Source organism: Silurus meridionalis, chromosome 7 (assembly GCF_014805685.1).
Source record: "Silurus meridionalis isolate SWU-2019-XX chromosome 7, ASM1480568v1, whole genome shotgun sequence".
Lineage (NCBI taxonomy): Eukaryota > Metazoa > Chordata > Actinopteri > Siluriformes > Siluridae > Silurus > Silurus meridionalis.
In genome coordinates, this window is record NC_060890.1 from 13,573,101 (window position 1) to 13,598,160 (window position 25,060).

Genomic DNA, 25,060 nt, shown 5'->3' on the forward strand with positions numbered 1-25,060 from the left:
AGAGTTCCTACAAGCGCCGCTCTGTTTCAGAGTTCCGCCAAGGGCGCCGTTCAACTCCAGTGTTCCTCCGAGGGCGCCTCTCCTTTCCAGAGTTCCTACAAGCTCGCCGCTCGGTTCCAGAATTCCTCCGAGCGCGCCGCTCCAGTGTTCCGCCGAAAGCGCAGCTCCTCTTCAGAGTTCCACCAAGGGTGCCGCTCCGCTTCAGTGTTCCGCAGAGCGCGCCACTCCACTTCAGTGTTCCGCCGAGGGTGCCGCTCCGCTTCAGTGTTCCACTGAGGGTGCCGCGCTGCTTCAGTGTTCCGCCGAGGGTGCCGCTCAGCTCAAGTGTTCTGCCGAGGGTGCCACTCAGCTGCGAAAAAGGCTGCGAAAGGGACTTTGTACCGCCGTCTGGCTGCGAAGGGGACTTTGTACCGCCGCCTGGCCACGAAAAGGAACGCGTACTGCCGCCAAACCCCTCCGGATGGCCCGTCTCGCCTCCAAACCCCTCCGGATGGCCCGTCTCGCCTCCAAGTTCCCCAGAAGACGACGTCTTGCCTCCAAGTTCCCCAGAAGGCGACTTCACTTCCCCAAGTCCCTCTGACAGCAAAGTGTTGCCCCCAAGTCTCTCTGACAGCAACGTCTCGCCTCCAAGTCCCTATGATAGCGACGTCTTGCTTCCAAGTCTCTATGACGGCGATGTCTCGCCTCTAAGTCCCTCTGACGGCGACGTCTCACCTCCAAACTCCTCAAAGCGCGATGTCTCGCCTTCTAGTTATCTCTGAAGACGGAGTCACGTCTCCAAGTTCCCCTGAAGACAGAGTCACGTCTCCAAGTGCCTCGGAAGGCGATGTCACGTCCCCAAGTTCCTCTCAGGGCGACGTCACACCTCCAAGTTCCTCCGAGAGTGACAACGCAGTCCAAAGTACCCCCAGAAGCGCCGTCGCGCCTCAAAACTCCCTCCAAGGTGCCGAAGCACTCCAGAGTCCCGCTGTGGATGTCGTCACCCCCCTGAGTTTCTCTGAGGGCGTCGTTATGCCTCGAAGCCCTGCCGAAGACATCACTGTGTTCCTAAATCCGGCCGTCGGCGCAATAATACCCCAGGATATGCTTCAAACACCCACAGAGGACGTTGCTCTGCACCTGTCCTCCACAGAGGGCATCGCTCAGCTTCCGATCCACGCCGAGGGCTTCATCCTGCCCCAGACCTCTGCCGAGGGCGCCGCTCGGCCTCTGACCTCCGCCGAAGACGTTGCTCGGCCACTGACCTCCGCCGAGGATGTCGCTCGGCCTCTGAACTCCGCCGTGGGCATTGCATGCCCTCTGAACCTCGCCGTGGCTGTCGCACGGTCTCTGAACCTCGCAGTGGGCGTCTCTCGGCCTCTGGACCCGCTGTAGGCATTGCTCAGCCCCCGATTTCTGCCTCCGATCTCCGCCCATTCCGATTCGTGGTCCGTACCCTGACAAATATATATTATATATATATATATATATATATATATATATATATATATATATATATATATATATATATATACACAGTGGAACCCGGTTATGTCTATGTCCTAGGGGGTCGCCAAAAAGCATTGAGATAACCGATGATCAAGATAAACGAAAATCAATATGGCGGCGATATATTAACGTGCTTAAAATTTCTTTATGTACATGATAAATGAGAAAAAATAATAAATGAGAATGTGCATGCACGTGTTTTTGAAGGGGTTTTTACACAACAGCGTTGCCACGATTTGTTTGATGAAGGCATGCTATAAAAATCTACATACATGTTTGTTAACTGTCAGGAATCCACCTGCCACGCCCACTTTCTCTGAAGCTCCCGGTTTCAATCGCGCACATATGGTGGTCGTTTAGCAGCATCACCAGCTCCTATTTAAACTTTCACACTCTCACCGTCCGTTATTGTTGGTATATGTTGGTTCACGGCGGTCGTTGTTATCGCTCATGCGTATCCCGGTACGTGCCTTCCCACCGGCACTCTCTCAACGGCTGCGCTTTTCTTCCCAAAGCGCATCACGGATTCCCCCGATCCTGCCGTTGTTCATTCTATGCTTTTGCATCCCACGTTCTGCACCACGCTCCTACCAAGCACAGCTTTTGCATAACATTTAACAACAAAAGGCATATGTGCACTAACTAACAGCAGAGATTCACCAGTATACAATACATCACCTGTAGCATCTGTAAGGCATGATTTTTCCGCCACTTTCGCGAGTTCTTCTGCGGCTGCACCGAGATAACCGACATTAAATGGCAAATTTTTCCCCCCTTGTGCTCGAGATATTAGGGTTCGGCGACATAAAAAAGTCAACATAACCGATAAAAAATGCTTAGACAAAGCGAGAATTTGGCAGTTCCACTCCAAAAACGTCGACTTAATAGGGTTGTCGAGTTAACCAAGGTTGAGATAAGTGGGTTCCAGTGTATATATATTGTCACAGTGCGAATGAAACGGAGGCGGAAGGCGAAGTACAGCTCCACAAGCACACACGCACACGCACGCACGCACGCACGCACGCACGCACGCACGCACGCACGCACGCACGCACGCACGCACGCACGCACGCACGCACGCACATGGCAGTCCTTGGGTTGAGAGAGTCCGAGGTGTGCTTGGGGAGAAGTGTAGCTGATCTGAGATGCGCTGAAAGGAAAGTCCTGCATGAAACCATGAACCCATACAATAACGAACAAGGGAGTGAGTGTGAGTGAGGAGCTTATGTAGAAGCGGGGTGGAGTGATGATGAGCCCCAGGTGAGCGTGATTAAGCCTGGAGCTCCAGAGAGAGTGGAGGCATGAATGATGATGAGCACCAGGTGTGCGTGGTTAAGCCTGGAGCTCTAGGGAGAGCGGAGGCATAGAGAGCCACCAAAGGGGGCGTGGCAGGTGGATCCCTCCTATTTATACGTATATACGTGTATATATATATATATATATACATGTATATATATATATATATATATATATATATATATATATATATATATATATATATATATATTCTCTGTGCGTATATACATACATACATATACAGGGAGTGCAGAATTATTAGGCAAATGAGTATTTTGACCACATCATCCTCGTTATGCATGTTGTCTTACTCCAAGCTGTATAGGCTGGAAAGCCTACTACCAATTAAGCATATTAGGTGATGTGCATCTCTGTAATGAGAAGGGTGTGGTCTAATGACATCAACACCCTATATCAGGTGTGCATAATTATTAGGCAACTTCCTTTCCTTTGGCAAAATGGGTCAAAAGAAGGACTTGACAGGCTCAGAAAAGTCAAAAATAGTGAGATATATTGCAGAGGGATGCAGCAGTCTTAAAATAGCCAAGCTTCTGAAGCGTGATCATCGAACAATCAAGCGTTTCATTCAAAATAGTCGACAGGGTCGCAAGAAGCGTGTGGAAAAACCAAGGCGCAAAATAACTGCCCGTGAACTGAGAAAAGTCAAGCGTGCAGCTGCCAAGATGCCACTTGCCACCAGTTTGGCCATATTTCAGAGCTGCAACATCACTGAGTGCCCAAAAGCACAAGGTGTGCAATACTCAGAGACATGGCCAAGGTAAGAAAGGCAGAAAGTCGACCACCACTGAACAAGACACACAAGCTGAAACGTCAAGACTGGGCCAAGAAATATCTCAAGACTGATTTTTCTAAGGTTTTATGGACTGATGAAATGAGAGTGAGTCTTGATGGGCCAGATGGATGGGCCCGTGGCTGGATTGGTAAAGGGCAGAGAGCTCCAGTCCGACTCAGACGCCAGCAAGGTGGAGGTGGAGTACTGGTTTGGGCTGGTATCATCAAAGATGAGCTTGTGGGGCCTTTTCGGGTTGAGGATGGAGTCAAGCTGAACTCCCAGTCCTACTGCCAGTTTCTGGAAGACACCTTCTTCAAGCAGTGGTACAGGAAGAAGTCTGCATCCTTCAAGAAAAACATGATTTTCATGCAGGACAATGCTCCATCACACACGCCCAAGTACTCACAGCGTGGCTGGCAAGAAAGGGTATAAAAGAAGAAAATCTAATGATATGGCCTCCTTGTTCACCTGATCTGAACCCCATTGAGAACCTGTGGTCCATCATCAAATGTGCGATTTACAAGGAGGAAAACAGTACACCTCTCTGAACAGTGTCTGGGAGGTTGTGGTTGCTGCTGCACGCAATGTTGATGGTGAACAGATCAAAACACTGACAGAATCCATGGATGGCAGGCTTTTGAGTGTCCTTGCAAAGAAAGGTGGCTATATTGGTCACTGATTTGTTTTGTTTGGTTTTGAATGTCAGAAATGTATATTTGTGAATGTTGAGATGTTATATTGGTTTCACTGGTAAAAATAAATAATTGAAATGGGTATGAATTTGTTTTTTGTTAAGTTGCCTAATAATTATGCACAGTAATAGTCACCTGCACACACAGATATCCCCTAAAATAGCTAAAACTAAAACTACTTCCAAAAATATTCAGCTTTGATATTAATGAGTTTTTTGTGTTCATTGAGAACATGGTTGTTGTTCAAATTAAATCCTCAAATAAAATTAATCCTCAAAAATACAACTTGCCTAATAATTCTGCACTCCCTGTATATATATATATATATATATGTATGTATGTATGTATATACGCACAGAGAATATATATATATATATATATATATATATATATATATATATATATATATATATATATATATATATATATATATATATATATATGCACACACACACACACACACACACACACACTGAATTTGGGCCACTTAAATAACAATTTATAACCAATTGAACAATTCTGAAATAATGTCATTTTCACTGCTAAACAGTTGAAGGAGTTTTCATCCTGTCTATACCATGCTACCAGAACACCTTTTCCACAAAATAACTAAGGTATTTTAAAAAAACATTCTTTTGCAGAAAGCACACTGATCAACGGTTACAACAGTCAGCAATTAGTAGGAAGTGTAAGTGTGCTCTGAATGACTTCAGCACATCTGCGGCCACAGGACAGCACTAGTCTCTCACACTGCTCTGGTGTGAATTTGGTCCACTCTTCTTTCAGTCTCCTCCACAGTTCGGTGACTGTAGTGGGTTTCTTGGCCATAACTTTGTCGCCAAGGATTTTCCAGAGGTTCTCTATTGGGTTGAGATCAGGACTCTGGGCAGGCCATGTCATTATTTCAATGTTTTCAGTTTCATAGAACTGCTTTACCTGTTTTGCTGTGTGATATGGAGCGTTGTCCTGCATGAACACTGCAGTCTGATTGAGTGATGAACGCAGGGAAGGAACCATATGTTGTTAAAGAAGGTTCTGATAAACATTTGCATTCACTCTGCCATGTAGCTGTATAAGAGTCCCAACTCCTGCTGCAGAAAACATGCCCCAAACCATGACACTTCCTCCTCCACTTTTCACTGACTTCTTTACACACTTTGGGTTCAGTCTTTCTCCAGTTTGTACATAATGTTTCCCACTGGACCCAAATAAATTAAACTTGCTTTCATCCCTAAAGTGAACTTTGGACCAGTTCTCCTCTGTCCACACAACATGCTCCTCAGCAAAGCTTAGTCTAGCCTTTTGATTCTTTCTGCTAATGAGAGGTTTGGTCACTGCAGAGTGGGCTTTCAGTCCAAATGACACGGAGTCGAGACACTGTATGATGAGACAGATCCTTACCCTGTTCAGCGCTGAACTGGTGAGCAATTCCAGCTGCAGCATGGAAACGATTGCCCATTGAGATCCTCCGCAGTATCCTGTCTTCTCTTGTATTTGTCTTCCGTGGACGACCAGCCTTCTTGGCGGACTTGAATGAATTTGTGATGTTGTAAAGATTCAATATTCTTGAAATCACAGATTTGGAACGACCAACTTGTATGTGAAAAATAAAATCTGATTTGATTTGAGTCTTTTTGGGTAAGATGTAAAAAGCTTTGCACACCTGAATTGGGGATTTTCTGCCATTCCCTTGATGGACAGCCATTTTTAGGTCTCTCCAGAGATATTTAATAGGCTTCAAGTCAGGGCTCTGAATGAGCCATTCTAGGATTACATTATTAGGTTTTTAATAAAGATATTCTTGTACTTTGCTCAATTTAGCTTTACATCAACCCTGACCAGTTGGTCCTGACCAGTCCCTGTTGCAAAAATACACCCCCACAGCATCAGGCTGCTTATTTTTTCTAAGACCATTTGTAGGCAAAATATTTTAAGAGAAATGTTTAAATTGCTTAATTTTTTTTTTTTTTATAAAGATTGATCTCATTAAACATTGACTTTCAATTACGGGCTTATATTTTTATTGAATTTAAGCTCTACTTACGAATGTAATCGTTAATTTTTTTATCAATTAATAAAATAGAAAGAAAATGAAAACAGAAGTGAAATCCCAATCAAAGTAATATATACTGTGTGCAAGTGTACAAAGTGTGCAAAAGAAAAAAATTTAATGTGGACACACCATATTGATATATCTCTTCTGTTCATTTCCTTTCTATTTTGTAAATTAAGATATCAAATTATTAACACTTTATTTATTTTTTTGTATTGTTCCTTTTTGGCATTTTTTCACAACTGTTTAAAACTTTTGCACAGAACTGTTTGTAAAGATTGATGGATTGACAGGCAAACAGACAGACAGACAGACAGACAGACAGACAGACAGACAGAGTTGAACAAATTGCAAATGCCTATTTGCATTAATTTAATTGATTTTGTACTATTGTCTGCTGTTTTCTACATAATCAATTGTTTGTCATTTAATTCAAATATATTATATCAGTGCTCACTTGAATAGTCTTAACCAGCAAAACATCTAGGCATTAGTTCATTGCATAAGTCATTGAATGCAAAATGGTTAAAACCAGTTATCATAATTTTTCAAGCTTTTTTAGAATTTCTATTAAACCCTTTTTTGTAAATGTGTCTTACATTTCACTAATGAAAGGAAGCGTATGCATCAGATCAACCAATGATCAACTAGTTCTCTAAAATAGGTCAAAAGTAAATCTCGTGAACCTTCAATTGGCAAATATAGACAGAGCAAAACAGAATTATAATTTCTAAAAATGGATGTACAACCAGGAAGTAAACAAACACTAGGACAGTACAGAATAAGTGTGAATCCTGTCCAGTCTCTTGCAATCAATATTCCTTATAGAGTACCGGTAATGTGTACATTTGTGCTCCTAAAATGCATATATTCCATACAGAAGAAATTTAGCTTTGTGCATTTTCAATCACTGTAATCCAAATATGGAAATACTGAAACTGTACACTGTCATACTGACATGACCAAACATTTTGACTAACTTGTTTGTTAACAATGACAAAATGACTTTACATTCTGATCCCAATGATATAATTATTAATACAAATACTTACTTTCTAGAGGTAAAAGTAAGGTTTTTGAAAAATGTGCAGGCTTTTTATCCAATATGTTGTGCTGTTTGTACTAATTGTTTAAAGAAATTTATTGGTTTGCAAATATTAAGGATGATTCAAGAAATGCTCCAAACAAATGAGCAAGACAACTAACATATGTTTATGCATATACAAGAAGCCATGTGTGAATATATTTGAAGGCAAACACATAAGTTAAGGGGTTTATTATTGTATAGATTCATTCAATCATTACAGTAGTTTTTCCTAGATGTTTACTTCAAATAAAAAAAGAGTAGATTGTTTGTGACTGGAGTACACGTTTACTATACAGCATCAGAAATGAACATAGTAAAAGTCAACAATAGTTTGTTAAAGTGGTAATCATCAAAAGATCCAATAAGATCTCATGGTACCAGTGGATTAAATCACTACTTATGAAACTCCAAATGTGGTTCTGGCTCCCAAAGGCTCATGTAAAAGCTGCTGTGGGAAGCATTGCATTCAGAAAGTGAAAAAGTAAAAAATTATGGAACTGCATTTATTTCTATATACATACATACATACATATACAGTATATATATATATATATATATATATATATATATATATATATATATATATATATATATATATATATATATACACACACACACAATCACATTTTATTTGGACTCTTAAATATTGTTCAGCATATGCAGAGTCTTGTTCTAAATTATTTGAAAGATTTGCTAATGGTTTCACATACACAGTTTAATAAGGGGTGTGTCTGATTGTCTAACAAGGAAGTCTTTATGTCCCAGAACTCTCTCCCAGAGATCACTCTCTCCCAGAGACCATGTACCCATCCTTTATTATTACTTTACTTTCTGTAGTAATATTTCATGCCAGTGTTACGCTTACATAATCAACACAGGTTTTAACACTTCATTATAGTTCCTTTACCTCATGGCCTATTTTCTTTTAGCACACAACTAAAGTGCTAGCATAATTTTTGCACTTCCTAATGAGTAACTGGTATGCAGGCATTTATAAGTGATCAGACACCTGAACATATCCAAGGTTTTACAAATTTAACTACATTCTTTCTCCAAACTAAAAATGCAACTTGCTGATTAAAAATGGCAGATCAGACCAGAGGTAATGTCTATAAAAGAAAAATAAAGGAAACAGTCAGTTTTCACATTCACCACATCAGTCCATCTCTCACAAAGTAAAAGCAAAATACTGTCCTTTCTTCTATGTGTCTCTGAAGCTCAGCTTATCTGTCGTGGTTTGGGGTTGCTGGATATGTTTCTGCCTCGCTTACAATGATCATGCTCAGGTGTACTCGGACTTGCGGATGTAGTTGGAAGGCACGTAACCCCGCCGTCCTTTGGCCTCACCCAGCCACCACTCCTGGTTGCCATTCATGTCCTGAAACTCTAGGATTCGAACTCTCTGATTGGCTTCTATGCTAAGCTCATTTGCACAGCGTGCACTGAATGAGTAAAGAGCATAATATATCTGAAAAAGTCAAGCAAAACGGTAGAGGTTAGGAGTGAGAAAATTAAAATTAGACTATGTAGAGACATATTAAACAAAAGTCTGTTTTAATTAACCATGGTATACCTGATGGCCATCCAGCTCGTGGTCAGGCTCTATGTCCTCATTGGCAGTGTACTGAGGCCTCCTTTTTTGCAGTGAACCCTCGCCGTTCTGTCTCTGCTGTGGGCTGTTTGCTGTGTGCCTCTGAGATGCATCATGTCTAGAGCTCTTATTGGAGGAACCAAAGTCTGTCTCTGAAGAGTCTGAGTGGTCTCTGTAACTAGAGTCAGGAGAATCTCTGTAATTGCCAGTATTTTGGTACAAAGAATCTGAATAGTCCCTGTGATTGGCAGCATTATGAACAGTCTCAGTCAGTTCTTTCTGAATAGAAGAATTCCTGTAGGTGGAATCAAGGGTATCCCTCTGATTGTTGGGAGGGTAGTTTGGCAATGAATTATCGGTGAGGGGGCTCCTTTGGGAGGAGTTAGAGTCCTGAGACAGGCATAGTGATGCATGGCTTGGAGTGTGGGCTGAAGAGAAGCTGACAGTAGATGTCTCATGGTTAAATTTCAGTGTGCTGTTGCTGTTCTGCCGTGAGAAAACAGGGGAAGAGCCTCCATATCCTGATTCATTGGAAGACTGACTCTCAATAGAAACATCTGAATGACTCTGTCGTGGGTTATAGGGCTTTAAGAAGGAACTGTAAACAAAGCCCTTTGTGACTAGAGGGAAAACATAAATGACAGGAGTTATTACAAAAAGCTTAAACGTTAGGTACACAATGAACAAAATACAAAAAATAGTAAAAGCTTATTTTTACATATGGTTTAATTTTTTCTTTTTTTTTTTTTACAACCCCAATTCCAAACAAGTTGGGACAATGTGCAAAATGTAAATAAAACAGAAGGCAATGATTCACAAATCTTATATTCTATTCATATCCTGTATCAGACACATATGGAAAAACATCCTTCTCTCAAAACTTCAGCAACTGGTTTTCACAGTTCCCAGATGTATACAGGAGACATGATGCTACGCAGTGGTAAACATGGCCCTGTCCAAACATTTTTGAGACGTGTTGCAGCCATCAAATTCAAATTTACCTTATTGAGTTCCGTAAAATGGTAAATGTACTCAGTTTAAACATTTGATATGTTTTCTGTGTTCTATCATGAATAAAGTATGAGTTTATGAGATTTGCAAATCATTGCATTTTTTTTTATTTACATTTTAAAGTGTCCCAACGTTTTGGGAATTGGGAATGCAATTTAAATACTTACCACCATTATCTATAAGCCAGCGATTCTGACTGCCCATGGGGTCTTGCTGTTTGATGACTCCCACTATGTCTCCCTCCTGAATGGAAACATCCAGGTCCTGTGCAGCATTAAAATTCCTCTCAGCCTGGAAGAGTCTCTCCGGGCCATAGCTAACAAGTAGCCCTGTCCGATGCTCCGCTGTCTGTATTTTGCAGTTTGGCTGTACATATGGGGGAAAAGTGAGATTTAAATACTATTTTATACTTGGAGAGATTGTGGTTGAGTATTACAAATAAGTCAAACTCACAGGGTTTAGAAGCTGCTTCTTGGAAGTTGTTTTTTCCAGCGTTTTCTTATCATAGGCTTTGCGTGGTGTGGGCAGGTTTTCTGGGAAAAAGCTGAAGCTCTGTAAAAGCTGAAGCACTCTGTTGTGTTCTTCCTGAAATAGGGACACCAGGTTCCCCTCTGTGCCTCCTATACCCAAGCGCTATCAGAAGAGAGACATGTTATAGGATAATTTACTGTAACATCTTAACTTGTTAAATATACGATGTTTTGTAGGTATTGCATAGACATTGTCTAGCATCTGGCATATAATCTCACCAAAATTGTTTTGCTTGAAAACCATTTATTAACCTGTTTTCTTAGCGCTGCTGCCCTACACATGCCCTATTATCTTTAACCTATCCTCACCTGTAGGAGTGGAGTGAGCTCTTCCAGTGTACAAAACATGAAGTCTCTCTGTGCCTTGGAAAAGCCCAGCAGACAGTTGTTAAAGAGATCCTCTGCAACACGATTAAATTTGGGAAGCTCATCCAGAAGCTGGGCATTCAGGGCCTCATAAGTGTTCCTCGCTCTTTGCAGATCTTCCTGCACACGCTTCTCTTTGAACCTCTCAGCTCGTTCCTTACAGTTATCGTAGTCAAGCAGCTTGTCAAAGCGCTTCTGGATCAGCTTGTGAGGACCAGCAAACATGGAAAGCAGCTGGTTGAGGGGAGAGATGACCAAAGCCTCTGTTCTCTCCTTCTACTCACACACACAGACACACATCAAGATAATGTTTTTTGTAAAAAAAAAAGAAAATACACAGCTCTTTGTCACTGATGTACAATATAACTTAAAATGTATTGTTATTCTTATTATTAATAATAATAATTTACAACTGTACAATTATGTTAAGTGTTTTGATGTCATTTATTGGCCAGACTCACAAATTCAGTGAACTGCTTGTCACTGATGCAGCGATGGGCTCTCTGGAAGCGCTCAGGATCCAGCTGCTGTTGTCGTTCTGTGTAGATATCACAGAAGCTGATGGCTGACAGCACCTTCACAGAGGCTGACTCCTAGTAATTAACATTGGCAAGCATCAGGAAAAAGTCTAGTTCAAGAGTATCCAATTTTATTTGAAAATATCAGTTTTCATGCAACCAGGCAAGGACATATTTGATTCTGCATGTTTAATCAATTAAAATGAGTTTTGAGTTTTGAATGTGCTATTACTAGTTTTAGCTGAAGACGAATTCTTACCCGTATGTGTTGCAGATAAAGAGAGATATCCCTAATTAAACACTTGATTAATCTCTCCAGGAGTCTGAATCGCTTCTCTGCCTCATCAAAAGCTTCATCTTTGATCTAAAAGATCCAAAAATGAGTAAAACAAAGAAAGTCTGAAGCCCTAAGAAAGTCTTCCAATATGTGGATGTGAAGTTGATTATACCTGTGGTGCAATTCCAGTCAGGTGCTTGATGTGACTGCTCACTCTGTTTGACTTCTTGATGATGGAGTGCATGCTTAGTTTGGAGATCTTGTCAATGAATCTGTCCTCATCCACCTTGCGGTACTTTACCACTGAACCAGTAGAGGGCAGTCTAGCATTAATACTGAATGACCACATGCAAAATACTTGCACAAATATATCAGGAGCCCAGCCATTTAGGCTTCGAAACAAATGAACATACCTAGGTCCTTTCTTCTTTTGAACTCATTGATGTTGACATTGATTTCTTTGACAGACAACACTGCATCTGCAAGATGCTTCCTGTCATGGTGTGACTCTGGTGTGGCATTCAAAAGTTCCATGAGCAGCAGTGGATAACGCATGACCCTCTGCACAGGCTTTATCAGGAATGAACCCAGATTTATGTAATTAGTCTTCCCCCTGAGAAAAAAGTAAAGAAAGGAATTAAATAAGATTCTCAACAGTCAATGTACATTATCTATTTTCATTGTAATCTATTTACAATGGGTTCTTTTTCATACACCAATCTACACACCATAAATCAAAATTATAGATTAAAACTGAATAAATATGACTATAAATACGTCCAGTGTATGGCACCTTTCTCAGTTAAGGTTTCTGAGATTCGTCAGATTACGTGCATTTACTTGCCTGCTTGAATAAAAACAAGTTAGGCTAACTGGTTATACAAGTCTGAAAGAAGTGAGATTTATATCCCTTTAATATATTTGACTGGTAAAATAAAAAAAAAAAACCATGTCAAAGGTGTTAAAACTTTTGCATCTTAATGAATTTTCTATTCAGTGTTGGAAAAAAAAATGTTATGAAGAAAACAGACATGGCTTTCTGTTTTTTGAAGAAGCGTGTACAATTTGACACAGTTCTTCAAAGAAACAAAAATAAGTAGCAAAATGTGATAAATATATTCATTTGTGTTAATATTTCAATCATATCCCCACACAGCTTGATGTTAGTTTCCATTTAGTAAAAAAGCCAACAATTCACTTGGGAGTAAATTCTGATTTGACATATTATAAATGTAGACACATTCAATTTGCAACCCAAGGTTCTAAAATGTGCAGACTTCATGTCAGAATACAGCCAAATAAGAAATAAACAATATAAATATACAGTAAACAGAAAAATCACTTAGTAAATAATCCCCTTGGCAGCACACATATAAACAAACAAGTTATGAGGGTTAATAAATGTCACACATGCTGTCAGGCGTTTCACATGCAGAAGCTTGTTTAGACTTACCACCCATCGTAATTCTTTCTGTCAGGAGGAAGGTAGAAACAAAAAGAGAGAGACGGAACAAACAGATTATGCCGGGTTAAGGGACCTGCTTCTTTGTTTGCAAATATATATAACTACTAGCTAGACTAACTATCACAAAAGCATTAGATATTGCTTATTAAAATGTGAAATCACTTTAACAGTTAGTTGAACTTCCTGAAATAACATGACTGAAGAATCAAGCAACCATCAGAAATACAAAAAAAAAAAAATATATATATATATATATATATATATATATATATATATATATATATATATATATATATATTAAATAAGTTTAATAAACTTTCAGTTGCCAGGGCAGCCTGTAACCCACTTTAATTTAAAGGAGCGGTAAGGCACCCCTGGCCCCACAGGGATCCCCACTGAGTGAAAAAATTAAATGTCTGCTTCCTTTGGCCCTAAACTTTCACATGGCTCTCAAAAGAACACAGCAAGAGAGCCAAGTCCTGTTCTGACAGAAGCGCAGATAAAGCAATGCCCTGTCAGCTCAACTAAAAGACAAATAAATTAATGAAAAAATAAACATCACTGTGTAGGAAAAGAGTTAGACTTAAGTGCAAAAAAATTTACTACTCAATTCCTTTTCTGCTTGCCTGGTAAACCGTGTTTATAGGCAAACAATTATTTAAAAATAGAGGAAAATATTTTAGCTAGAAGCCTTACAAGTAGAGTTACATTAAGAGACTTACATTGTTCTCTAGTTATACATTTCTACATTTGCTTCATTCGTTTTGCTGGAAAAGGCAAAACCAAATGGCAAAAGTTTGGAACTCTTGGCCGTTACTCATATTCCTAAACTTGTTGAAAACATCAGGATTCACCACATCATTTGATAGGACCATATATTTGCTTTTATCAAGTAAACAGAAGATGACAAGGAACCCTTTCTGTATTTACACTGTATGAAAAAAAAATGGGCCAACTATATAAGGAAGAGCCCTGTGTGTGTACTTAGGATCATCAGTAACATCATTTGTTTTGGGGGAGTAGGCCTAAAAGATCACGAGTACTATCAGTGCACAGAGTCATTTACACAATGACTGGCCCTTTTTGTTTAACAACATCAATAAGAACATTAATCTCTAGACAAGTGGTTGTATAAACCCTGTGCAATGAGCTAACATATATGTATCTGCAAATCACAAATCTTTACTCCGACTAACCTGAGGTTCTCCAGGCACTCTAGCACCTGTTTCTGAATATTTTCATCTTTCTCATAGGTCTCCAGCAAGGCAATAGCATCGTCGTGATTCTGACAGTAAACCTTGTACACCTCTTCCAGTTCTGATTTAAAGTCCAGGAACACTTTTCCTAAGAAGCAAATGATACAGTCACCAATCAATTATTTCAGCAATGAAAACTTAGCAAATTGGATGTCTTTTTCTTACCTATTGAGTCAGTGTCCTTAAGAGCTTTTTCAAGACGTGTGGAAAGAACAAATACATCACAGATGTTGCCAAAGAGCCCTTCAAAGTCTATATTCTGGACCTTAATGTATAAGTATTGTGTTTAAACAAAAAAGAGAAGTAAACACAAAAAACAAAACAGTTAATTATATGCCTACCAATTGTTTAAACTAATTTCAAAAAGTCTGCACTGTCAAGGCATTTATAACGCTACACAGTGCTTTACTTGCCTTTTTCTCCTTTAGGGGGTCGATGATTTCATCATGACACATTTCCAGGGCTTTGATGTAATCTCTCTCGGTCTGAAGAAGCTCTTCTATGACCTTTGACCTCTTCTCTAGCATCCTTTGCTCTGGATCCTCGGTGGTGGCTGAAGAGGCTGGTGTTGGTTCTACAGATTTAGGCTGGTCTGACAGCAGAGCCATCTCTAAACAAAACAAAAATGTAAATCTAAGATTAAAACACATGGAAACCTAGTATATGTCACATTTCTCACTGTGGCATATCACACTGTAGTGATTATATGTCATTTAATGTAATTTACTACACTCTCCTTCAACTGTATATTTTTATTCCAACTTCTAAAAACAAATAAACTCAAATTACAACAGAAACAAACAAACGAACAAACAAACAAAAACATATATGACAACAACACCCTTCCGACTTCCATCATTTTAAGGGTAATTAGTAGCTGTGTTACTTAGGTTACTAAAAGTTGATCAACAAATATGACTACTTTCATGAAAAACAGAACTTTTGGGTAATTGGCAATTTGCAATGTGTGTGTGTGTGTGTGTGTGTGTGTGTGTGTGTGTGTGTGTGTGTGTGTGTGTCTACATTGCCAGAAATAAAAAGTACCAGCCATTACCTTAAATAACATGACATGCGAACTACAGGCTTTTGTCAACACAAGTTAAAAAAAAAAACAATTATGACTTTCATAGAAATGTCATTTTCTTCAAAAACTATAAAAAAATTGCATCTAAACAACCCAGAATTCTAAAATTATATGCATTGACTGAAGAAACTAGGCAGGGATGTTTTATCATTAAACACAGCATATTAAACCTTATAACTCCTGTCAAGAACAATTTTAGAGATCATAATAATAATTTGGGCTTGTTTTGCAGCCAGAAGACCTGTGACAAACAAAGATGAACTACACTTTATAAAGAAAAAAATCAAGCTGGTGGAATGGCGAAATCAAAATCCAGACTTTTTCTTTTTTTTTTTTTTTTCCTTTTCAGGTTTTAGAAACAAGACCCAATGAATCCAAATTGAATCAGATATTAAGCAACAATACACAGCAGGAATTGAAAATATCAGGGCTAAGGCATTGCAGAGTGTTTAGCTTTAATTGTTCCTATGTACCTTTACAGACTAGCTACACTGAATGGAATTAGAGTACCTCTTTAGGCTTAACTGTCCACACAACAGGCATGTGAAGCAAACTATTCAGTGCCTCCCAGATTAAATGAAACTCAAAATAAGATCATACTAATTTAAAGTTGTCATGCTGCTAATTCACAAAAAAAAAACAAATAAAGGATTTGCTTACTAACCAAATCCCACTTAATTTATCTGAAAACTTGCCTATAGATGGGTAAAGATGCTGTAATTTAATGCAGTCTATTATCTTACACCTTATAATACTGATTCCTAAAAAAAAACCCTTTAAATCATCATTTTGATTTCTAATGTATTAATATATATTGAACCTTAATACCAAACAATAATATTCTTAAAACAGCACATCCCACCATGTATATAAAAAATTATTAAACCACTGAAAACTGTCTTCATTATGTAAATATATCAAGGAATACATTATAAACTGTGCATTAAATGTGGGTGTGATCATACAGTGATCATACAGTTAACTGTTTGAGAAAGAAAATGCACAATAAATTATATTTTATTTACATAAGGACATTCAGTTTTTGCAGCTTGATTGCACCCAGATTTAAAAGATTTCCAGAACAGATTTCAGATTTCCCACTTGCAGCCTAAACCTCACTTGTTCATTTTATGTATATACGTATATATATATATATATATATATATATATATATATATATATATATATATATATATATATATATATATATTAGGGCTGTCAAAATTAATGTTAACATTTGCATTAACACAAATTTTATTGCCACTTATTTTATTAACGTGTAATTAAAGCATCACACATATTTATTTCACCATTTTTATTAAAAATATACATAAATTAATAGAAAAGAGGCTAAATTAAAAGCTTCGGTGCAAAACACCTTTATTCTCGACATAATTTCTTTACTCAGATATAAAAAAAATAAATATTTTTAATAACTCAACATTTGTTTTGCACCAAGTCTCAAATGCTCTGGCAATTAAAGCCATCCATGTGGAAACACAGCAAAAGTTCTGTTTGGTGTCCTGATGATTTTTCACTAATAATAAACATTCAGTACATTTGCATAAAGCAGCCATATTTGTCCATGCCCATGTTGATTAGGGTATTAAAAACTTAATTTAAAGCACATTTAGAACAGATGAAATATATATATGTTAGGGCTGTCAATCTATGAAAATATTAAATTTTATTTGATTAATCACATGGTTGTCATACGCTAACTCACAATATCATCTGTTTCAAATGTACTTTAAATTAAGTTTCGAATATTATTACTACTCATATGCTTGTATACTTAATTTTTTGCATATATCATTTAATTTTATTAATTATATGTTCTAGATGCTTATATATTCACAAAATGTCTGTGTAATTTTTTAAACATATATTGTCAAAACAATGATGTATTATATTTTATATTGACTATTTTAAGCATGTTTGTCAACTTGCCATCTGCAAAATACAATATAAATGTTGATTTACATAAATTGCTTCACCTTCCATACTCAAATGCATTTTTTTGTTTGGTTTTTACAGAAAGAAACAACCCATCATGAGTCAGTTTGTTCAAAGGAGAAATCCCCCATGCACTCTTCAACAAGCAGACACTATAAGTTTAAAATGTTGAACTCAATATGTGGCTTTTGCATTTTTTAAGTACACTTTTACAAAGAATGTGCTTGAGACTGAGAACTGAAACAGACCGGAAGTAAATTTTTAGTCATGACTCAACAAGTGTAATAAATGCAGTCAGCCAAACAACTCTGCTTAAACAATAAATGAGCTTGACAAACTGTTGAGAAATCAAGAGGTTAGTCATTGAAAAGCTCCCATTTAAACTGCAACTACCTAAACAGTCAAATCAGGCAATATTAAACCTAGGTATAAAGACCAAAATTAGTATTTCACTTTTAGTAAAAAGCTTCTTGACTCGACTTGACTTTCACTAGTAAAAAGAATTCACAATTTAACACAAGACGAGTAAGTGAAATTCAGTCAGTCATCTTTATTAATTGCTTTATCAATGTTATACTGTGTGGGAGTAGTAAATGGGACTATAGAACCCAGAGGAAAGTGTAAGCTTACAGTAAACATTTGTATGTGAAAGGAGTGGGTAATACCAGGCAAATATCCAAAATTCTCTTTCTTTATACCCTTCTTGCTCTGTTCTGTTGCTATCTTATATCTTTCCATGCTGCTGGTTCTGACAGTTTCTTCTGCAGCCCCCAACACACTCAGGGGTGTCTATACAGAAACTACCTGGGTTAAAGCCCTGACTTTGTAAACAGAGACCAAAACTAAAAAAAAAGAGAACATTGCATCAGTGCATGGACATGGGCGAAGGGGCGTTTTCCATGTTTGTTACATAAAAGTTTAAAAAAAAATTATAATTAATTAAACTTAGGTCCCCTGGTGGTCTAGTGGTTAGGATGCAGCGCTCTCACCAATGAAACTGAAAACTCAATAATGATAGTAACAATAATGTTACTCTAATCAAAAGAGATTGTAATTCTAGTGATCTCATACAGTACTTGCCCAGGTTTGCGAGAATAACTCTAAAGGCATTAATCATATAACTTCTGGTTTCGCCTACCTCTAGTCAACTCATAAACACGTCTTCCTGGCAACCTCAAACAAACACAAATGTGGCATAGTCATGAGCAGAGTGTTCTTCTAAAGCTGGTTGCTTAAAACTTGCCATGTATCTCTGAGCCATGGGCTTCATTATGAGACCGCATTAACATGTGAATGCATGGGAACCCGCAACCATTACACACAACTGAGTGAGCACACTCACTGATGTGCACATTCACAAAAGGCTAGAGCTGGAGTCTTGGGGCCAAAACACACACACACACACACACACACACACACACACACACACACACACACACACACACACACACACACACCCCAACTCCAATGTCAAGTGATTTTGGGAGGTCTGGTCCTGGTCTTGTCAGGATTTTGCAGTGATCAATCCCTTTCTAAAGTCCAACTCATCTAAATTCCATCAAGATCTTAAGGATCTCTCTGAATGAGGCCTCTCTGGATTCTAGTGCTCACTTACACTTTTGTTTACATACATATTAGCAAGCAGGTGAATGTTCCCTTTTCATGAGTCTGAATCCATATACTGTTCCTTAAATGTACATTTGTGGGAAATACCTAGAGTCTTAATACTGTGCCTCATACACAAAACAAAACAAAACAAAATCAGACTCTGGCAAAACACTGACCATTTTCTTGAAATACCATTTACAGAATTGAAAGCAATGACACAAGCGGTTAGTTTTGTTTGAAGCATGAAACTGGCGTGGTTTATGAGCCGACACCGCAAGTCCGCCCTCTGAGCTGTTTGACTATCACAGCAGTCTAAAGTCACACACTATCAGCACTGTGCACAAAGTTCACACAAGAATGCACAGTTGCCATAGTTACATGTGCTGGTAGAGCCGCTATTAAACTGAGACTAAATATGAGCAGGGGAGCTGGATCCTATGTTTAAACTAATACTGTATGTGAAAAAATCTGAGATTACTTGCTATTATTACAAAGGAAAACAAAGCTATAAACACAGGTTTGGCTTATACAACTTTACAACATCATTCCACAGTAAGTCTAAGGTAAACATTCCAATTGAAATAAGTACAAATCTTGCAGTTCAGGTCAGGGTACACATAGTATACAATACATTTAATAAAACATGTAAACAAATGTGTTCAACAAAAGTCTTCAATATCAGAGAGAAAATACATTCTGATACGCAACACACTTGACATTTTTGCTTAAAAGAAAGGCGCAGGTCTGTCTTGCTATTGTTCAAAAGCCAGTGGGGTCACATTCCAGCACTTCCTCTGGACTTAGTCAAACCTCTCATCAAATAGTTTGTGTAGGTTGTGAAGCCTGCACTATTACACAGCCAAAAGTATGTGAGCAGTCCTGAAACTAGTATGCATTCATGAAACGGGCTTGTCTGTTTCAGCATTTACATATTAATTACCATATATTTACTGCTGAATCACAGATGCCTAAATTGTATTCAAATTATGATTTACTGTGCAGCTCTAGAACAGAAACAAAACACCACAAGAGTATTTACAGAGTTCACTATTAGTCATTGTAACAAGCTCTGGTAGATATTTATGTCTACTAGTACTTTAAGCATTTCTTCTTTTCTGTGTTCTATGCATTTTTTAGACAATATCTAATAGAATTTCTAAACAACAACAACAACAACAAAAAAACATTAAGGATGGTTATTGTCATTACTTAGTTAACCAAAATATCATTTCATATCATTAGATAGTGAGTTCTTATAGTATTTCCTGCCAAACTGTGGCCAAACCTGCTGGACCTACAGAGATTTCAGTGCATATTTTGCGACTTTGAAATGAAAGCATCAAGCCTTTCACAATCTGACACACTATACAGTCATTCTTAGTCTGAAAGCAACCAATAGTGCTGCCTTGGCAATACTTTGTTAAAGTCTCCCTCCCCTTGTCTGTCTGATAAGGCTCCAAATCTAACCATGCAGTGTAAATGATTTGGGTGTATTTAATCCCCTGAAAACAGCCAGATTAGCATTACAAACATATGCTATAAATAAACACACATCTACTGCCTTTATCTGGGGCTCCAAGGAAACAAAGTAAGACATTCAAGGACAAAAGAGAAGAGTAAAATACAGCTAAAAGGTCTCATACAACAGTCAATCATAGAAGGTGTTTTACACTGGCATCATCTTTAGAGGGCTGCTATTGTGATGCTTCAGCAGTAAAGTGGGTGCCTGTAAGCAGACTGATAACTCACTACAATAGTTAGTGCTCTTCACACACATGGTCACACACATAGTTCTCTAAAATCTTGAAACTGACAAGTTACATACATTTATTATATTACACAGAATGTTTATGTTCAAAATATACCTGTATATTAAAATTCTATTTTATTAAGAAAATAAATAAATAAACAAACTATCAAACAGCCAGTAATGGCAATATGTAGTAAGATTTAGGCCTGATTTATCTTCTGTACTACAATAGTGAAGAGTCCTCTTGTGTGACCAGCATGTTTTGTGTAATGTGTGTCTGAGTAGCTGACCTACATTATTAATTAAATACTTCTTATTCCCAGGACATATTGTAGACTGTTCATGATGCTGCTCAGGCCTACAGGAGGCTTAATATTTTTTGAACGCTGTGTTAATGTTTCCTAAAGGTTTCTGTGTAATCCACCTTCAGACCATCCACATGGACAGCTGCACCAGGATTAATCCAGCATCATGAGTTTCGATAGACACATACTGCTGGATTAATGCTGTGAGTGAACTTGTGTTTATGTTAGTTAATGTACATAGCGAATTCTGCAGCAGAATGTATTTGTTACATGAAAAAGATACCTGAAACTGAGTAAGCCAAATAGACTTCTGATACTTAATCAACCTCTGCAATTTAAGATGAGTTTGATTGTTTGTGAGATTAAAATAATACATCTCTTAATTCATAAGAGCTCTGTGGCTAAATTACCTTTGCATCATATTTACAGAAAGAATCTATACTCTGGACAAAATAGAGACTTCTCCCAAAATTGTGGAGCTCAGACTATGAATATTTCAGAAGTGCCCTAGTCTCTCTAAAGTTTCAGCTCCTTTAGATTGCATAGAGGAGGGTCGCTGGTGCTAGGCACATCCTAGTCCCAGACAAGACTTCCAAGACTCACTCCTCCCCCAACGGGGGGTAATTATAGCCTTGCACTACAGAGGATTACCCAGGGCTCCCCAGGCCACCTGCTCTATGTCAGACACAACAGAGGTCAAATAAATCTTACTTCAAAATACCTTACAATACTATCCTCTTGCTACGTAGACAATGAACACAAACAGTTTACTAATAAAGGTCATCAAACTGAGGATAGTTCACATATGAGTAGGTAACACAAGTTACACTTTCAGAGGAACGGATATGACCCTCCTGGGCCTGACATGCATGCACACCTGAACCCAAGACAAAACATACATATTTTAACCAAAATATTTTGTCAAATTGACCTATTGACCCTCGACCCAGGATCAGGTCAACCTCCCAGACTGCATTCACTTGATGGGTAAGGACCAGCCCTACAATTCACTTGCTTTAACCACAGAACCTCACAGGATCTAGTCATGATTAAATGGTAAGAAAAAATTAAGCCGGGCCATTTTCTCCCCTGCAAGATGAAACAAGCCATTTTATTTTTATTTCGTAACTAATGTACTTTTCCCAGGCAGGGCACCCACATGTTCAGACAAAGTGATGTAAGATACTAGATTCTAGAAACAAAATACAAAGAACACAGAAAAGAAGAAAAAGAACATGCCAACAAAAACACAAAGCCACAAAACCTGCTTGACTAGTCTTTCTAGCCGACATGCCTTGCCTCGTATATCACCTTTCGTGAAGAATCAATGAAGAATCTACCCCATAATCAGAGTCAGTGCACCAATTGACACACATACACTGCTGGCTAATTACATTGGTGACAGTATCATCAGCACTTTTAGCATTTCCTGAAATTATCTGACACTGCACAAGGCAGAGACTGAAGGTCAGAGTCTGGCTACAAATAAAGGTGTTGTCTATGTGAAAAACTATATGGTGTTGGCAGGTTTACACATACAGAGTTACTCAGCTTTCCGTTTCATTCCTTAACAGCAATTTGTTCTTTATTTTTTGTGGTACTGTCTATATAGGAATATAAATGTTTACCTTGCTTCTCTTTCCTCTTGGTAGCAAACTCACATTTCCTAAGTGAACTTGGAGCTGTTCTTCTGTAGAAACTGTTTCTGTCCAATGAACCAACATAATGAGCTTTCTGCTTTTTTAAGTCTTGTTTTTCTATGCCCAGTCTTCCCGAGTCTGGGTCAAAGCGTGCCCCACTCTTGGTGTCCTCATATTCGGGTTGGTTGTAAATGACAGGATCTTCGTAGCTACTCACATACTTCTCTCTAACTGTTTGTGCATGGTAAACATCTCGATTCCATTCCTTAATACGTCTCCATCTATCACAGTCACTGCTGTACCCCTCTGTAGGAATTTTGCCATAGCGCCTGTGTTTCTGCTCATACTGATCATACTCCCACTCCCTCTCCTCAAAATAGTTATCTACCTTATCATAGCAGTCATCAGTTCGATTTTCTCTCTTACTCTTGTCTCTAAAATAATAGCGATCAGCATCTTTGTGGTAGTGGTCCTTTTTCCTCCAACTGTCTTGTCTTGTTCCATGCTCCATGTGTTCATAGTGACCCTTTTCCCTATGATCATACTGAGCTTTCTCATCAAGTCTGTACCTGGCATCTTTCCTAGAGCTATATGTTTCCTTCTCCATAAAGTCAGGTTGGTCATCACCCTGACAGGCATAGTGGTCTTTTTCTTTATATGCAACATCTGGATATTCCCTGCATTTGTAAAAATCTACTTTTCGACAGTCATCAATATCTTTCTCCCTATATTTTGAGCAAGCCTCTTTTCTTTGCTCATACTGGTCATTGTCTCTTTGATCATTGCTGTCTTTTTCTCTATATGCGTAGCGATTTAATTTCTTTCGCTCTTGCTCATCTTCTATACTGTAAATTCGTTCAACTCTCTTATGATTGTATTGGTCCTTCTGTTTACGTTCATAGCGATCCGCATCTCTGAGATCATGGAACTCCCTTTCTTTATGTCCAAAGCGTTCTGTATCCCTATACACATCCCTACATTTGTTTCTTTGCCGCGTATCAGGGTAATCCCTTGGCAAGCTGTCCTTGCGGTCATAGTAGTCATAATTATCAGAGACTTTCTCATTATATCGGTCATATTTATCGAGCTCTTTATGATCATAGTAATCACTGCCTCTACGATTATAATAGTCCCTTTCTCTGTAATTGCCTCTCTTTTTATCATAATAATCCTTTTTGTCTCGGTCATAGTAGGCATCTTGAGACCGTCTGCTATAAGTCTCTCGTTCATCATAATACTCATCCCTATCCCAATAGCCAAGCCTGTCCTGGTTGACATCGCTAGGATTTTCCTTTGTTTGTAAACTCCGGACATGGTCTCTATTCCCTCTGTGATCAGTAAAGTTTACATCTTCTTCAGGCTCATAAAAGCAATGGTTGCCAGTCCACTTCTGTGGCACAGCCTCAGGTGTGTTGTAGAAGAATGGCTTGCTCCTTTGTGGAAGACCTTCTCTGTATGGGATCTTATCACAGTCCTCATATTCCCAGCACGTTTGGTGCATACCACTGGCTTGTTTGAGGTGAGCTTTGTTTTCAAAATAGCCTGGTGCAGGCCCAATATCCTGTGGGTATATTACTGGCTGTTGTAGCTGCTGCTGTTGCTGAAAGTGCATATGCATTTGGATGTACCTCTCTCTCTCCCAGCTGTCACTCACCAACTCCTCCACACTTTGTCCTCTCCGAGGAGGAGCTCTGTTAAAATCCCAGGGAACTGGGGCGAACCCCATGGGGTGTCCAACTGCTATCTGTCCATTCATTCCTCCGGAAAAATCACTGCTTCACCAAAACCAGCTGTGTTAGTTCCTCCAATAGTCACTGTTTATGTCCAAAGAGACAGGAGTCCACCTGTCAGACATGGTCACGGCCAAACGCACACTCTCTCTTTCTCTAACTTTCAGTCTCCCACAGCTGCTAGAGCTAGACTGTGTGGCTGAGTTGTGAGAAACTCAATCCTTCACTCCCTTTACCTTTCCAGCCAATAGCAATGTGGCATAGCATGAAAGAAAAGGAGGGAGGAATGGGGGAGGAACGAAGTGTAATTATTCAGTGAAGTCACATGGGTGAAGGATTACAGGAATTCTGTGATTGGCTGCGAGTCTCTGTTTGCAGAAAAACAAAGGCTGGTTTTCACAGAAATTCCCTGACACCAGAGAGAGACTCCTTTTCTGCAGAAACCTCTATAAGGTGTTTTCAGACATGACATTGTCAACCAGAATTGCATCTTCTGCTTTTTTAGAAACATTCTACTTTTTTTTTTTTTTCAACTAAACTTTATTTAATAAAATGCTACTTTGC

General features: G+C 38.7%; 1 protein-coding gene across 3 annotated transcripts in view; it reads right to left on the reverse strand.

The window, feature by feature from the left end:
* Nucleotides 1–7,583: 7,583 nt before the first annotated feature.
* LOC124388717 (dynamin binding protein) overlaps nucleotides 7,584–25,060 on the reverse strand; it is a 35,348-nt gene continuing 17,871 nt past the window's right edge. Inside the window, exons 1-14 of one of the 3 annotated variants that reach the window (XM_046853686.1) lie at nucleotides 22,755–24,713; nucleotides 14,837–15,033; nucleotides 14,589–14,688; nucleotides 14,364–14,511; nucleotides 13,156–13,173; nucleotides 12,116–12,315; nucleotides 11,875–12,005; nucleotides 11,685–11,789; nucleotides 11,369–11,500; nucleotides 10,851–11,183; nucleotides 10,465–10,644; nucleotides 10,179–10,377; nucleotides 8,983–9,620; nucleotides 7,584–8,877 (exon numbers count right to left, since the gene is read on the reverse strand). In XM_046853686.1, coding sequence (XP_046709642.1) covers nucleotides 8,692–8,877; nucleotides 8,983–9,620; nucleotides 10,179–10,377; nucleotides 10,465–10,644; nucleotides 10,851–11,183; nucleotides 11,369–11,500; nucleotides 11,685–11,789; nucleotides 11,875–12,005; nucleotides 12,116–12,315; nucleotides 13,156–13,173; nucleotides 14,364–14,511; nucleotides 14,589–14,688; nucleotides 14,837–15,033; nucleotides 22,755–24,522 — 4,335 coding nt within the window. In that variant the 5' untranslated portion in view covers nucleotides 24,523–24,713 and the 3' untranslated portion in view covers nucleotides 7,584–8,691. Of the gene's footprint in view, nucleotides 8,878–8,982; nucleotides 9,621–10,178; nucleotides 10,378–10,464; nucleotides 10,645–10,850; nucleotides 11,184–11,368; nucleotides 11,501–11,684; nucleotides 11,790–11,874; nucleotides 12,006–12,115; nucleotides 12,316–13,155; nucleotides 13,174–14,363; nucleotides 14,512–14,588; nucleotides 14,689–14,836; nucleotides 15,034–22,754; nucleotides 24,714–25,060 lie in introns of those variants that run through there. The other 2 variants (XM_046853684.1, XM_046853685.1) reach the window with 2 other exon arrangements.